This window comes from Pelecanus crispus, chromosome 3 (genome assembly GCF_030463565.1).
Source record: "Pelecanus crispus isolate bPelCri1 chromosome 3, bPelCri1.pri, whole genome shotgun sequence".
NCBI classification, from domain to species: Eukaryota; Metazoa; Chordata; class Aves; order Pelecaniformes; family Pelecanidae; genus Pelecanus; species Pelecanus crispus.
Window position 1 is genome coordinate 33,275,470 of NC_134645.1, and position 16,901 is coordinate 33,292,370.

The 16,901-nt window shown below is 36.8% G+C and overlaps 1 protein-coding gene across 2 annotated transcripts in view; it reads right to left on the reverse strand.

The window, feature by feature from the left end:
- Nucleotides 1–16,901, reverse strand: part of MARK1 (microtubule affinity regulating kinase 1) — a 58,976-nt gene that overhangs the window by 18,421 nt on the left and 23,654 nt on the right. For both annotated transcript variants that reach the window (XM_075706620.1, XM_075706619.1), the window contains 7 exons: nucleotides 16,697–16,750; nucleotides 8,703–8,751; nucleotides 7,492–7,557; nucleotides 6,415–6,485; nucleotides 5,367–5,423; nucleotides 1,404–1,640; nucleotides 1,195–1,314 (listed from right to left, as the gene is read on the reverse strand). In XM_075706620.1, the coding sequence (XP_075562735.1) occupies nucleotides 1,195–1,314; nucleotides 1,404–1,640; nucleotides 5,367–5,423; nucleotides 6,415–6,485; nucleotides 7,492–7,557; nucleotides 8,703–8,751; nucleotides 16,697–16,750 (654 nt within the window). The remainder of the gene's footprint in view (nucleotides 1–1,194; nucleotides 1,315–1,403; nucleotides 1,641–5,366; nucleotides 5,424–6,414; nucleotides 6,486–7,491; nucleotides 7,558–8,702; nucleotides 8,752–16,696; nucleotides 16,751–16,901) is intronic.

A 16,901-nucleotide genomic window follows, 5' to 3' on the forward strand; every position in this document is an offset into this window, starting at 1 on the left:
TCAGCTTGAAATAAGTTGCATGCAGACAGAGCTCAGTAAATGCATGCTTCCTTGCACAGGTAGCATCCATGCCAGGAAGCATAAGTCATGCCACTACAAATAAAAAGCTGCTTAAATGAGATTTATTCTCTGGAACACCATCCACTGCTGCACAAGTATGCATAGAAAGATGAAACAAAGGTCACTGGTGATTAACTCATGCAAATACTATTCTAAAACCATTCTATTTATCTTCTGCTCTACTTTCAACTCTATGGTAAGTAGACATTATTTTAAAAAGTCTCTGTTAAAAAATTCACAAAATAGAACCGAGCAGCATTTAGTGTGAACTCTACACAAAATATTTGTTAAATACCAGCTCCAGAGTTATCCAGCAAGTACATGCCAATAGAGCAAACTTGAACAAAACAGCCCCTTAAAAACACTGAACCTTTTAGACAGCTTACAAATTATGCATAGATATTCTCTGCATCTCATGAAGAGAAAACCTAATTTACTAACAAAAAGTAACTCAGCAGAAATCCTCAAAACAGATTTTAGCTGAGGGACACAGCAGATACTATTATATATATTAATTTTCCAGCTATTCAGAAACAAAGCTACCAGAAGGGGGAAAAGAAAGGACTGAACAGAAATTACTAGTAATTATTAGCTTATCATTCAAAGAGTTCTTAGTGTTTATCTGTATTATGGCACTAAAAATAAACCAAAAAACCCACGTAGTTTTCTATCACAGTTATTCTTCTTGTATCTATCCTTTTTAAGAAGTCATGCTGGAAATGGTAAGTTAAATCAAAAATGCTTATGGTACTGCCTGCTGCTGGTTTTGTTTTTCTGAAGAACTCCAAGCAGAAGATATTTACAATCTTGTCCTGCTTTCCACACATTTTGAACTAGCTCCATTATCTGACCAAAACAAGTGGGAGCAGTTTGCACTTGGAAATGCTCTTAAATGATAGTCTTTAGTCAGCTACAATTAAGGTTAGACTTTCATTCATTAACACTTTCTACTTTCGAGCTGCACTGTTTCTGGGACATTTCCTTTTTTTTTTTTTTTTTAAAAAACAAGACTTTTTGGCTCTTAAAACAGGAGGAAAGCACCTATTGTAAAAAAATAAATAAGTCTTAAGCAATTACTGTGTTTTATTCTTTTTAATCTGAAACCCCTTTTTTTTCCAAGATGAAATTACTTACTTCCAAGCTGCCTCGTTTTATTGGATTCAGTACTAGTAGCTTCTTAAGTAGATTTTCACAGTCTGTGGACATATAGAATGGAATGCGGTACTTCCCCCTCAGTACTCGCTCCCTCAGTTCCTTTAAAATAAAGTTTTAAAAGGTGAGCCTACTAATGACATAGAAGATTTAGAGAGAATAAAAGCCAAGCTTTCATATTGTAACCATACCTTTAGATTCTGACCATCAAATGGCAATGATCCGCTTACTAGTGTGTACAAAATCACCCCAAGGCTCCACACATCCACTTCAGGACCATCATATTTCTTTCCTTGGAAAAGTTCAGGCGCAGCATAAGGCGGGCTTCCACAAAACGTGTCCAGTTTGTTACCGACTGTAAATTCATTACTAAAACCAAAGTCTGCAATTTTAATGTTCATGTCTGCATCAAGTAGAAGGTTTTCTGCCTAAGAGAAAAACAGAAGAGGAAAAGGACAATTTATGTATCAGAATAAGATCAATATATTGCAGTGTATCATTTATCAATAAATGCAAAAATGTTTCTTTTTCTAAAATGGTTCACTATCTGTATCTTTCTTGCAGAACAAAAGGAACTAACCCCCTGAATACATTACAAAGATTGAAAATCGACTATGTTTACTCAGGAAAATACAACTGTTAAAAGCAGCTAAACAGACTTGAAAGTCAGCTAGTGAATTAACTATGAAGACTTTCTCTTCTGGAAGAAATAACTTAGTTCAGCTTTAGACTGAAGTATCTAGACATGTCAGAATAGCAGTTTCAGCTTTTGACAGGTTCATGCCAACTTCTGATGCCAAGGAACATAAATCTAATCCCAGACAGCATCTACCATTCTGGTGGGGTAAATGTTAGAAGGGATTTAAGACTTTAAAAGATCTCTTCTGCTTACAAGATGAAACACGTCAAGCTATGTGCTGTATCTTAGCATTCTGTATCAAAAAATTCTGTCCCCTTCATTATTAGTGTTTGGTTTAGCAATAACACCACCAAGGTGTTTAACACTCAATTATTATACTGTGTATGAAAAAATGCATGTATTATACATCTAAGAATATGAATGCCTGTGCCACAATCATCATGTGAACACAATGCATCACATATATAGATGGAAGTATTCAGGAACCTGGAGAGTCAGTAAACAGTATCTTATACTTAGTATCACAGGTAGGTCAGAAGATTAAAAGAGCAAGGTTAGAGAAATACTAGTACATTACTGGAAAAAAATAAAGTGCATTTCTCAAAATGCAAGGATGCTGTGCAAGGAGTGCAGCAGAACTAGGCAATGTTCACTCATTTAATTCGGTCCTGACTCCTGATCTGCATATCAGCAACACAGGAGCAGCACTGAGCAGTGCAGGAATCCTCCTTTTTCAACAGGAGGACAGACATTAGGCAGAGCAGAGGATTCACCTAATTGCCAAACTTCAGTTTTATAGCAAACACAGACATCTCTCATCAGATGCTGCATTCAGAATAGAGCCCAGAAAATAAAAAAGGTCTTAGTTTAGGATCAGAGAAGCAGCAACCAATTTGTTAGTTGCTTTGATTAAAAGGGTAAACATGATTTTGTTTGGGTTTGTCTGTTTGTTGTTTTTGTTTTATTTTTAATATTTTTACTTGTAATCAATGAGGAGACAATTAACTACCAGTATATCAAGCCAATAGCTGTGCAAGAGAATTTAGCCTTTATCAGTAGTAAAATACAGCCCATTTTTACAAACTAACTATCCTGGAAAATATTCTATTTTCCCAACTCATGACTTGTAATCTCAGCTAGTTCCAGCTGATGTGCCTGCAGACCGACTCACAGAGATATTTTTCAGATCTGACAGCCTTCTACAGTACTGCACAAAGACTTCATTTTCCTTGTGGTGAAAACATTACTGTCAGTGCAGCTGCTCTGCGATTACAATAGTCCTCCTAGTTCAACGGTACTCTGCCACCCAAGTACCCCATGCTTTTAGGTTCCTTACTTCAAACAAAAACAACAAAAAAACCCCTTTTTAATACGCCAAATAGAAAGACTATGCTCTTGTTGGTTACACATTCAGAGCAAAAAGTATTAACAGTCACTGAAAAGGTAAGAGAAGTTTTGTGCGTCACAGGATAAGCAAGTTGGAATTGGTTATAGCCCTTTCTATGCAAACTGTTTATAATCACAAAAAATTAAAAGGAAACAGTTTAAGTACCCACAGGCCTTGCATTCCCTCCTCTTCTGCCAGAATAGCCTGAACAAACTTACACATTTTCTTACGTGTCTTCCTAGTTTAGTCTGAAGTAGCTTACATTTGATGGAGTTTACCCTTTTTTGTTAGTAAAGCCACAAAGGCTTATCAAAAAAATCTCCAAAGTGGTGCTAGACCTCTGCGGTGCTAACAATGTCAGTTTGTCAGCATGCTGAATCCATGGAGAAAGTCAACAGAAGCAGATGTGAATGCAGACACAACTTTAAAGTTGCTTCTTCCTTCTCTGCAGCTCCATGAGAAAGAGTTTTAAGTGAGACAGAGATGACACATAACGTTTGGAAAGGAAAGACGAAGTGAGAACACCTCCTCAAACCCATACGTTTTGCCTTTTTCTTTTGGAAATGTATTTTTCATTGGCTAGGCTGACTGGCTCTCAATCACACCTAACACTGAACTTTTCAAATGAGTCTAGCGTAACTTCATCCAAGAGAAGACGGAGAGAGAAAAGCAACAAATTATTTTGGAGCCTGCCTGTCTTGCAAATAGGAAGGAGCTCAGCAGCAGACTACTTGTGACAGATGGTAAAAAGGATCCTGCATGAATGCTGCAAAGCCATTTTGGATAGTCCTCTGAGCAATGCAGTGAGCTGTATGAGTGCTACAGAACTAAGAAATGAATGAGGGGTGGAGGATGTAATGGGCTCTGGGAGAAAGAGCGAGATGCAGGATGTTAAATAACTGCAGGGGTTCATGCAGTAAGACTCAATAATATAGCTGGGCTGAGCAAGCCAGTGTCAGATAAGCACAAGGAGATGACTGGCTCCCTACTCCCAGTCAAGTATAGGGCCAAGACAACCAGTGGAAGGTGGCTTGTTCAGCCAAGCCAATAGGTCCCTATGTGCAGCCTTCTGGAAAGCTCAACAGTGGCTGCAGTAAGCTCCAGGGAGCTTAACAAAACGTTCACGGCCTCAAACCACCACGCAAGACAGGGAGGAATTTTTTTTAATCAAGATTTCAATGAGATCCAGCCCTTTCTTTCCTTGCATTCTGACTTCAGAGTGCTGGCCAGGCACCTCCATCATCAGATGACAATGGTCCTGGGGCAGGGAGGACTCAGCAGAAGATGTATTATCCAGCAGCACCATATGCACACGCCGGAGCTGGCAGATTGACAGGTATTAGGGGACAGATTCATAAGAAACAGGTTGAGAGCATGCCGCAGTGTATTATAAGAAAGTTAAGACAAAAGATACTGGTGTTTTCTTTGTAAATGTACAAAGCCAACAAAGCAAGAGCACAAGCAAACTTCTAAGCGGGTGAAGATCTTGTGTCCAAGTCCCATGATATCTAAACTTGGCATGAAGACAACTTCAGACTGAAGGCTTAGGTTGTATCTGCAGTTGCTGAACTCTTTATCATGGTCTGGTATGTTTATACAGATAGATTACCAGAAAGCATCAAAAAAGGAAGTTTGACTAATTTCTGTTTACCTTTGATTTATTCTTCTGCCCGAATTAAACACTAGAGTATAATCCAGAAGTTCAAATGGATTAAAAACCTAACATATTTCTTATGAATCACTAAGAAAGACCATTTTATATGTCTTGCAATACATTTTAACTGAAAATACTTTAATTAAGTAGTGCTGACTGGTATCATTGAACTTCTGCAGCTTCAATGTGTAGATATCTGCATGCCAGCAGGTATAATTCTTTGGAGAGCATGTCTTTTTCTTAAAGCCAAAATTGGAATGCAAGTAACACATGTTCTATTCTTGCCTCTCCCCCGCTCCAACAGGCAAGCTACATTATTTTTGTGCTTTCAGAAAACTGAGAATAAAATACAAGTCATAGTTCTCTCATTCACATGTTTGAGGCATTCAGAGACAGTGGCAAGGACAAGTATATAGAATGAAATTAAGTCTATACTGTCAACCAGCAAAATGAAAAATAAGTTAGCAGCCTACCTTAAGATCACGATGAACTATGCATTTCTGATGACAGTACTGCACAGCAGATACAATCTGAAACACCAAGATGATCAGTGAAATATTTTATTTCAATCTCAGTATAAGTTTTCATATATAATTTAGTAATTTTAGCTCCTGATATGATTTAGTAGAACATAAGGAATTAATAAATAAAGCTTTCATTTTAGAAAATATTCACGTAAGTTTCATTAAAGCTCAAATACTAAAACTAAAAAGTCCCTAAAAGCTGCTCATTTTCTTACTAAAAAAGTATAATACATATGCCTCAAGGTAATAGGAGAAACATCTATTTTAAATGCAGATCACCCAACAGTAATAACTATAAAAGGAAATTATCCACCCCCAACCCAATAGCTGGATGTACCATATCAGATTTTATCTCCTGAATTATTTGCAGCATATCTCTGCAATTCATCCCTAACAGAATAGTTAATTCAACATTTTCACATACATCTTTTATGTATGTATAACAAAACCCAAGTCTGAAACAGAAAGTTAAAAGCAGTTTCTCTATGTGTTAATTATATACCTTAATTCTGAAAAATACCAAATTTTGTTTCTTTATCTAATTAAAGCTTTTCACAAAATAATCACTAAAAACAGGGTAAGAAAAAGATTCAGACGGGAAAGTTTGTAATAAGAATATAAAAACCTGTTACAGAATACCCTTCATACAAAACAATGTGACATGACACAGCAACACATGCCATCATACCAACATCTCCAGATAGAACATCTGTTAAATTCTAAAATATTCAAACAAGTATTAAAACCTCAAGAGAGTCACAATAAAAAGTGTGGCTTTTAGGAACATCCACTAAAAAGAATGTAAAACAGTCTTACTATTTTTAGATAGTACGTAGGAAGCAGATATTTTTCTCTTCAGGGATTTTTTCCACTCCAGCTTTAATAAACATTATCACAACAATGAATATTTTTTTAAAGTAGAAGTATGCTCACACTCATGCCTATCTGAAAACACCATAAATAGAAACGAAAGAAAGAGTGAACGTTAATTTCATACCTGCCTGAATTTTGCACGAGCCTCTTTCTCTTTCATTCTTCCATGTGCAACTAGGTAGTCAAACACTTCTCCTGACCATGACAAAAACCAAAACATCAGTCCTATTGCCCAGGTTTTTTTTTTTTGACTGTCATGCACAATCAACTCATGCTTGAAAACACCGCCCCCCTGCCCCCCTTCTTGAAGGGAAAGAAATAGAAGCAGCCAGAAAAAATTCCTTTTTACTGTTTGCATTAGATTTCATTTTTTAGACAAGTAATGGTCAAGAAATATAAAAATGGAACCCTTCATACTAAGGCTTCTTCAATTTTTAAAATATATTTACTTAAACACTGTGAAAGAAAAAAAAAAAGACTTTAATCATGTAAAACATTCACATTGCATATAAGACACACTGGGAAACAGGCAACTTCTTATGTACCAGATTTGTTTCACATTATCTCCAGCAGCTTCACTTAACAGTATCTGTATTACTTCTGTGTTTTCCTTCTTGTTCTCTAATAAAGCTGCTGAAATGCCTTTCAGATCCTCATCTTTGCATTGTCTGACGAGCAGCCTTTCCAAGCTGGTCACTAGCCCTGTGCTGGATTCCCTTCCCACATTCAAACATTTCCCATTCAAATGCTAAGCAGCTTCTCAAGCAGGCACCCACTATTCCTCATGCTCTTCATGATCCTGCTGGTCCCATTTCCCGTGTTCCTTATTCCCGTCCTCTGGACCTGCCTCTCCAAGTGCTTTGGCACACATTTTCAAGATAAAATGAGGCACCAGTGCTTGTCTAAATATAGCAGATAAATACCGAGTCAAATTTTTGCCAGAATCAGCACCAGATTATCTCCTGATATTCCAGCAGAAACCTCAGAATGGTAACTACCCTTAAGCACAAGCCCGACAGGTTACTTTACAGAACATGATACAAGCAAGAAAGTCTGCCCTGGGAGGCCTGCTAGGACTGTTGTGAAGGCCAGATCGGAATAACCCATTAACCATAAAATCCCTAAATAATTCCTAGGCATGCAATCGCATGGCTTTCTGTATTTCAGTTTATCCTTAAAGCAGAATTAAGAATCCACTTACCCCCACTGGCATATTCCATTACCAAATACAGTGTCTTTTCAGTTTCAATAACTTCAAATAATTTTACTGCAAGAAAAATGAATGAGAGAGATTGCAGCAGGGAGCAAAACCACAGCACAAACGAAAAGATTATACTCATGAAGTGAGTATAATTTATGGCCAGTGATAACACTAAACCATACGAAAACTTTATATCCTTTAGGTTAGCATTCTTTTGAGGGGAAAAAAGCAAAATTAATTTCTAAATGCTGTTTGATAATAAAGCATATTACTTCACAATTTTCTCAGAAGTTTACGCAGACTGTACAAACGAATTCATGCTGAAATTAGTGTTTAATTTGACACAGACATCTTTAAGAGCATACAAACCTTCCCTGTTTCGCTAGTAAACTGCTCCCAGTTAGAAATCTGAGATTCTGACCAACTAAAAACTGAGTAGACACCAGAAACGTTAAGTCTGGAAGACTTTCCTCAGATTGTAATAGTAAGCACTCATTTAAAACAAACACACACCCCCCACCACCCCCAAGAAAACAAAAAACAACAGAAGCTAAGAATGCTGGAAAAGCAACAAACAATTCAAGGGATGAGAAGGGAGTGCCTAGCATGTAATAGCTTGTACACCTTGTCCATACCTTGTATGCAACAAGCCCTCTGGCCGATTCAGGACCATTAACTGTCTCTGGAACAAGACTGTCCAGCCCTCCTCAGCCAGAAGAATTGTCATCACAAAGTAGGGCCCTGAAGCTGTGGGGTAGGTGAAAGAACTAAAGCAGAAAGGGAAAATTACATACTTCGTAATTCTAGTTTTCTGGAAATATCAGTTGGCAGGAGTCTTTCCTAGACTGAACTAATGGAGTTTTGCTACCTTCACCTAAGAAACTCATGCTTTTTGGCCTCAAGAGTAATTTCAATGGACAGAGGAGAGTTAGGGCCCTCAACAGACTGGAGTGCTCAGCATCTTCTGCTTCATGTTAAAAGGCTTTCTTGGACTGAGCAGTTTATTTCCTCAGAGCAAACTTCTTGTTTTAAGCAGAGTCAATAAAGGATGTGGGACAATGAGGCATTTACTGAATGCTCACTGTCCTATTATCTCAAAAAAGTTTAACGGACAAAAGCATAGCTGTAAAATACATTCAAATAAAGCCAAAGAGAGTAAAATGTACACAGTGTAATAAAAAAAAAAGTTTGCATAAATGTAGGGCTCCTACCGATATTGGGATGATTCAGTATCTTCATTATTCGTACTTCTCGAAACAACTGTCAAGGAAGCAAGACAATTTTCTTAAAGCGTGCTGATTAGGGAAAAGTTATTCAAGATACGCAATTTTAGATGGCAAAAAGGAGCAGCATAAGCCACAGCAAATAGCATTAGCATAAAATGTAGATACAGTGCAGTGAACTCCAGAAAATGTAATAAATGTTATGTAACAATAACCACGACCAAGTACACATAAAAACAGACTAATTTTTAAGCTTTATACAAACAGACACAGCTAAGCTTTATAGCCCTTTCTGGAGTTTCACACTGACCAAATCCAACAGACTGGTCACACACCTTTTTTTTATCTCTTTGCTCCAGTTTTTTTGGTGACTGGCAAGCTCAGCTAACTACCCTGAATACATACAGAACTGTGGGTGCAAACACAAGGTGTAGTACTACAAAAAGTTGAACACGCAAATGTTAAATGGAATTAGATACCAGGAATCCTGACGTCTCCCAGTCCTGCCACTCCACAGAGGTGAAGTGGGCGAATTCACTTTTTCTCACAGCTACCAAGTCTTATACTGGGTCACAAACTGCCATGTCCCCTCTCCCCCGGCAAGGCCTGAAGGTTTATGATTGATCAAAGTCTGGTTTATGATCCTGAGTCACATAATTGAAAACAATTGGACAAACTTATAGCCCTAAGTATATACACTTAAGACAATGGTGGGTTTACTTTTTTTTTTTTTAAAAAAAAAAACCAGAAACAAGAGGTCTTCACTCTTAAATTTCTAGCATTCATGGGTTTGTTGATTAAATAAGAGGTGAAGCAAGACTAACCTAGGGGCTCAAAGGGAAGAAGGCAAACAAAGGAATCCAAAATGACTACATAGTTCTGTTACTCTATACTTGCGGCTGTCAATACTGGTAAGTTTGCAGTTTTACTTTGAGTGAACAGCATATCCCCATTGTCAAATCTATTTACTGTGGTGTGCACTCTTTAGTCCTGTATTGGACTGAAGTAGGATGCTGAAATGAAGGAAGAAAAGCTTACTGACTTCAGCATAATGCTTAGCCACTTTGGAACATCTTAGCACTACAGTCCTCCTTATAGAGAAATGTGGCCCAGCACAGAAGTGCGCTGTTGCTGTTTTGCTTGCCTGATGTCTCAGAGGACAACTCTCCCTCCATTTTCAAAATTAGCCCCATTTGTTCAGATGCTACCTTTGCAAAAGGGTACAATGATGCAAGCCAGAGATCGAACACCTCCTCAAACAGCAGCACTTCAGTTTCTATCTTATGATGGCTGAGGCTAAAATAAAAATTAAAATCCTTTTGCTTAGACACCACTGATGTTTTTTTACTTCATTTGTGCCACTTAATCACAACATTTCTACAATTCTGCATTTATTCTACAAGTTAAGACTATAGAGCAACATCTTTTTTATTTGATCAAGTAATATTACTGCAGTTCTATATTTACATTATTTAAGTATTTCAAGCTAGTTACTATCCACTTGCCTTATAATTGCCATTAAAAGAATTTCAGAAGGAAGCAAAGACTATAAAAGCATTTCTCTGAGAAAACATGAACAGTATGATGCATTTTGCTCGTGTTCAAAATGTAACACATGGGTATGCAATACTGTGCACCAGAATTATGTTAGAAAGTATTCTTGTTTCCTCATAAAGCCAGTTACTCCCATGAAAAAAACATCATACCAGGCTGTTCTTTATGCATTTTTTGTTCTTCTAAGTATTTGAATTTGTTGCACAAGAGAAAGTTTCTCAGCTAAATCAATATCAATTAGTCAGAAGCTAACAAATCTAAACCAATAGATGGTACAGCTTCAGAAGAGCTTCTAAGCAGGTATGTGGAAAACTGCAATTCCTGCCAGAAGACTGGAAAAATATTTCATAACTTAACAGTACTAATGCTGGTATAAAATTCACAGCAGTGAACACAAGTCTTCATAAGCAGGATTAAAATATTAGGCTTCTATAAATAAAATAATTTCAAATCTAGAAAAAAGATCATTAAGAAACACAATTTTACATGTAATGTGAAGCACACAGTAATTGCAAAAAAAAAAGTGCATTACTCTATTCAATATTCTCACAGGATTTAGAAGTTTACTAATTGGTTTAAGATTCAAATTGATTTCACAGTGACATGAAATTTTGTTCCACGTAATACGCAATTTTTTCTTTCACAAAGGAAAAAGCCTATCAGGAAATGGTCATAAAAGTCTATTTTCCTCAAGACAGAACATTACTGACCTCTAGCCTGATGCAGATACTTTCCTGGATGAAAGAAATACATTCTGGTTCTGAACAGAAGACGTCGCCAAGATACAAAGTATGGGCTTAGGTTTATTCCATGCAAATGCCAACAAAATTTTTTACATCTTGTATTATATATCCTGTTGAATAGGCATTTTTTCAGAAAACCAATGCATATTTTCTCACAGAAAAGCAGATACACAGTCCTGGTAGTCACCATGAGTATCTCAAGAGAAAGCAGCTAGTCTCAACCTTTTTAAAGAAAGCAGCTATTCTAAGGCAAATTCTAAATGAACTCAACAAAGTCACAAGGTGAATCTGGGTATTTTCTTGCTGGTTAGTGTCTCTGAAATGGTAGTCTTGTTTGTTTGGGGATTTTGACTCAAAGGCACTTTTAATGTTGGCTGAAATGCATTTGCATGCTCAGAGCAAGAACTGGACAAGGCTGAAGCAGCTGAAGTTATCTTAGGTGATGCTCATTCACGCAAATCATGTCAAGCATAATCTGAATGGAAACTGGCTATTTTATTTTACAGACAGGACGGTGTCAGCCTCCCTACAAATGTACGAGAGCAGGGAAAGAGAGAAATCAGCAGAGTAAGAATTGAAATAATAGTTGAAATCTTGGAATCTACCTGCAGGTACCTGCTGACGAAATGGCTTGCTCTGAGAAAAGATTAAAAAACCCTAAGTGGTTGTACTCTCTACAAAACAACTCTCCCAACTGTCTTCCCACTACTGAAACTACAGCACACAAGGTTGCCTTCCCCATGGGGAGATCCACATTCCTCTGAGAGTTTGTGTTTTGCAGTTGTTACCAGCTTCTGACAAGTTTCCAGCGTTTTTTTACCTGGAAACCGACATTTTCAGACCATTTTCTGAAGTAACTCAGGTATAGGCATTTTGCAAATTAGGCAGATGTAACTTACGTCTTCCATAATACTGCTACGTAACTAAGTCAAGCAGCTTTGCTAAAGCTGCTTATTGTGACAGACACCTTCCAACCCAGGAAGGCTGGAAGAAAGAAATTGTTTGAAAGGCTGAAAGAACTGAAATAATGGAACAGCACTGTGTAGACACACAGCCACACTACACCTTGTGTAGTTCCATATGGTCCAAGGTGATGTATACGGGTCTCTCAAATGCAGAGTAGGGAGAAAGAGCAGGGAAATTTTTTTCAATACAGATGTTCAAAACAGCAGAGGGGGAGCGGGATGGAAGTTGGGCAAATGAACCGTTCTTTGGAGTCCTGGTGTATATTCAAGATTTTGTTTGGTCCAGTATAAATGCACATTTATACAAATTAAGAAAACGCTAACATTCACTCCTCCAATTTTCTCTCACAAGAGAGAAACAATCTAGAAAATCTCTGAACAATGGATAATGAATCAAAAAGAAACAAAAGCATTAACAGTATCCAAGTATTAGGGCACATTATTTACATTGCAACTCTGCATTCTGTGGAGCACTACTTTGGAATAAATGTCTTCCCTCCTGCCCGCCTTTCCTCTTGCAGAAGTATGCTGGTCATTAACACTACTTATGTCAATACCTATGTATTTACAAATAAATCTCTTTAAACAATAACCACTACACCCCTCAATAACACCCAGGATACCTCTACATGCAAAGGAAGAGATGTATTAAAGCAACAAGACCATCATTATTTCCTACAAAGCCAAGTCTGTTAATTTTATAGAAGTCTGGACAGAACAGAGATTAGTTCTCCTTTCATGACAAGGCGAACTGCAGGATTATATAATGATCTATCTTACTGATAAAAAACAGTGCTTTCAGAATTCACGCACACCCGTTTTCTTGAGCGGCAGTGTACTGCTCTCTCAGAAGGTGTAAGTGCTCCCTGACTTCTCTCCCTGCACCACACCACACATTTATAGGACAGCTCTTCATTCTAACAAAGTGCTACCATTCAAAAAAGCTCTTGAACAAGCATCTCCTTGTTGCAAACGGGCTGTAGCCTCAATAGCTTCACTTATAGTAGAAGACAGCCAGCACCATACTCATTTCATAGAACTTGTACCTATGGAAAAGGCACAAGGCTTGAAAATTTGATTCCTGCTTTTCCAGTTTCATTTTTCAGGGCACAGACTACAGAAAGGACAAAGATCTTCTGTCACGCCATTGCTAACACTTCTACTTGCTGTCAGGTTGACATCTATGTTTAAGATTTATTATTTTAAGTCACTACAATCAAACAAAATCTTCAGTTAACCAAGGCTTTTTCTTGCTTTGAAAGATGTCCTTGAATGCTTCTCTACTTTCTAAATCATTACTGAAAAGGGATGTTGCAAAAAAGCATAGCCTTCAATACGTAACATATTGAAATTGTTCCAAATCTTCTACTACTACTTTACTTCTGTTTGGCTTTTCTTAACAACAGAAAAGAACCTAAGTTTGAGGCTTTACATATGTTTAAAGAGAAAAAAGAAGCCCACTGACCCCTAAAAAGGAAAAATCTGAAATGCCATTTGCTAATTAAACCTATTAAGAAAAAAAAGCACCTTCTGCTCAACTAGCAGTTGGCAGAAGAGCAACAAAATGCTATTTCAGAAACATCCCTAGTGAAGCCAGTGCAAGGCGACACTTTCAATGTAGCAGACATGCAGAAAATAGAACAGCTATTTTGATATAAATTCTAGCTATGATGAAACCCAAATACTTACATTTGGGAACAAATTACAACCATGACAGTGGAAAAAGCTAAGTCAGTACAATATGTTACTATCGAGACAGCAAGTTCACAAAAAAGCCAGCTCTGTCTTCTGAATAGGTGCTTACTGAGAAAGATGGGAACCGTGTACTGAACAAACTGAAAACTAAATAAAAGGCAGTGCCCTTAATTCAACACTGCTTATCTATTTAAAGAGGTAGAGGTCCTGAAGCAAAAAGCGTATTACAAAAACTTAAGACAAGGATGCAAAATTAAGAATTCACAAGGTCAGCTTACTTCTGTCATCTCTCCCGGTTTAAGTTAGAATAACTATGCCTGCAGAGTACCCTGTCCGTACTATATGGCATAAATAACATTGGAGAGTGGCAATGAACAAACTAAACACTTTCTCACCTTTCATACCCATGACTAACTACAGACCCAGCCTGTATGACACTTCCAGCAACTGATGTTATGTGCTCAAAAATTTCTGTTTACAAAACAGAACAGTGCATGAGAAACTATGATGCCTCAATTAATTTTACTTAAATTAGGTCAGTAGCAAATACTAGAGCAAAACCTACTTGCACTTGGTATCCTTAATATTATATGGAGTGTAAAAGGAAAGGCACAGGGTCATTCATAAGACCAAAGATCGGTATATATTTGTCTTATTTGATTAATAATGTACGTCAAAAATGATTGAAGGCCTAAAAGTTTTGCTGATCTGCATACAATCCACCAGCTTTGAAATTCTAGAGACTGTCCTCATGACTGCGCTGATTTAGATGGGTTCAAACTTGAGTGATATTTTTGTTGCAGAAACTTACTACAGTATTTTTCTACAAACATTCACTAGAATAGTGTCTGTCCCTATTAAAACAGTACTACTGTCACCATTTCCCTTTCCCAACATTACCTCTTGAAGAAAAATTGACTACTTAACAGTCCTACGGTACAACCATACAGTACAACCCTTATGATAAAATCATAAAGTCACATTATAGTCACACTAGATAGTACATAAAGAATCACAAACTTTACATAACAGTTCAGTGCGGAAAGAAAAATAAAGATGACTGTGAAACATGGAGATTTCTTAGAGCAAGATTTTTTTTAAAAAATTATTTACAATACACAAATGACATATCAAAATACTAACAGAAATAATTCTAAGCATGCTGATGAACTACCCTCCCACCCCTATTTGGTTTAAACAACTACAGTCACTTGAGTGACTGTGCAAAAACTGTGCTTAAGCTTACTTAAAAGCTTTCATGGAATCAATATTAATTTTCACTCAAAATTCTCAGAAAATTATAGCAAGCTTAAGACTTTCAGAGCTTCAAAACAAAGGGTTTTGTTCTGAAAAATTACAGTCAAGATATCAGAAGGAAAACTTCATACCAACAAATTATCACACTTTCCAGAATAAACAGAAGATGCATGGGATAAATATTTCTAGAAGTTATTGAAGAATGGAATTATGGTTAAATCACTAAATCTAACTTCAGTCTTTACTTCTGCTATAAACTGCTTCTAACTGTATGTAGAAGCATTTCTCTTGTTATCAGCTTCCCACTAAAAAAAACAAGTAACAGCAGCGATGTCCTATTACATGAATATTTTGTGTACTACTTGTGCAGTGTGACAGCATCTTGTGTAGGCTATAAAAATTTAATTTATATTTGGAACGATTTTTTAACAGTTATTGAATATTTCTGTGTGAAACACAACTTATTTATCATTAAAGCAATTATCTCAGAAGTAAGTTTCTCATGCTTAGTTTTCCAGAAATTTTTAATGTTTTTTACCCTCTCATTGCTCAACAATGAGACAAACTCACCTAGGTCTCCAAATGTAAATACCAAGCTAGGTAGGAAACAAGCTATGTGAGCAGCACAGGATTTCCCCAATATGCTCTGTCATGTACTGCCTCTGTGGGTCCCTCTTCACTAGCTCAAATATTAGCAAAGAGATTTGCTTAATATAGGATATATAGGACTTAAGAATAGCAAAGCTTTTGCATGGACTCTGCACAGCAGGTTGAATTAAAAAAAAAAATCCTGAAGAACCCATACTCAAACAAAAATACTACAGAAGAGAAATTAAAGCAAATAAATCAAAGAATTAAAAGAAATAAAAGAAAAAAGAAATTAGAGCAAAGTTGTTTATAACTCCCCATAGCCAAAGTTACACAATAAAATAAATGTAACAGCAGCCAGAGATAAAAGAACAGCAATAAGCCCTAGCTTCTTTCTCTCATTCTACAGCTACGGACAGCAGCAGTCTAGTATTTGAAAACAAAAAATATCCCAAATTTTTATAATGGGCAACCTCCAGTAGGACAATACAACATTTCTGTGCTTCAGCCAAAACCAGACATATGCACAGTTAAATAATAACAAACCCCAAACCAAAAAAAAAAAAAACCCAGGGTTTTGTTAAAACACTTATCACAATGGTTATGAAGGACTTCTGCATTTCTGTCTACAGGCACAAACAGGAATGTTCTGATTATGTTCAGTCATTTTGTCAATTCTATACACAAAAAGTAATTGCCAAAGGTCCCTTGAGTTTAAAAAGTATTTTATTAAAATTGAAAGAATATAAAAACAAAGGTAAAAAAAAATTCAAGCCATAAAAATTGGCACTCTCGTAAGTCCACAAAACCCAGTTACTATATTAAAGAAAAATCCAAGAAAAATACTATCCTTTACAGCATTACATCTTGATTTATTATGTTGACAAACCACTTGTGTGCCTAATTAGATACAAATTTTATTGTCAGCAAGGGGTAAAGCTGGAGGAGGAAGGAAGAGGAAAGAGGCAATGCTTAGGTAGGAACCAAACGGAGTAACTGCCCTCAGAAAAATGGCACATGCACATTATAGCAAAGACAGTAGGATACCACTGTCTCCCAAGGTCATACACACACAAAGATGTTTGCTTAGCAAGATGAAGGGACCAAATATTTTTGTCAAGTAGTAACAGATCACAGTTCAGCTGTTTACAGAATTTAATATCTTACAGTATATTCTTACCTTTTGCAGACTAGTAGGATTTAGCTGGGTTTTATCTATTATTTTCACGGCAACCTTGGGAAAAAAACCAAACAACCATGGATTATTAAACTCAGAAAAATGTTTGAACAAAAACGTATCGCACCTCTGTGAGAAAAAGCATAGATGTGCCTGTAAGACGTGCATATATGTCTGCTTTTATGCATTTCATCAAGCAAAATTTCTC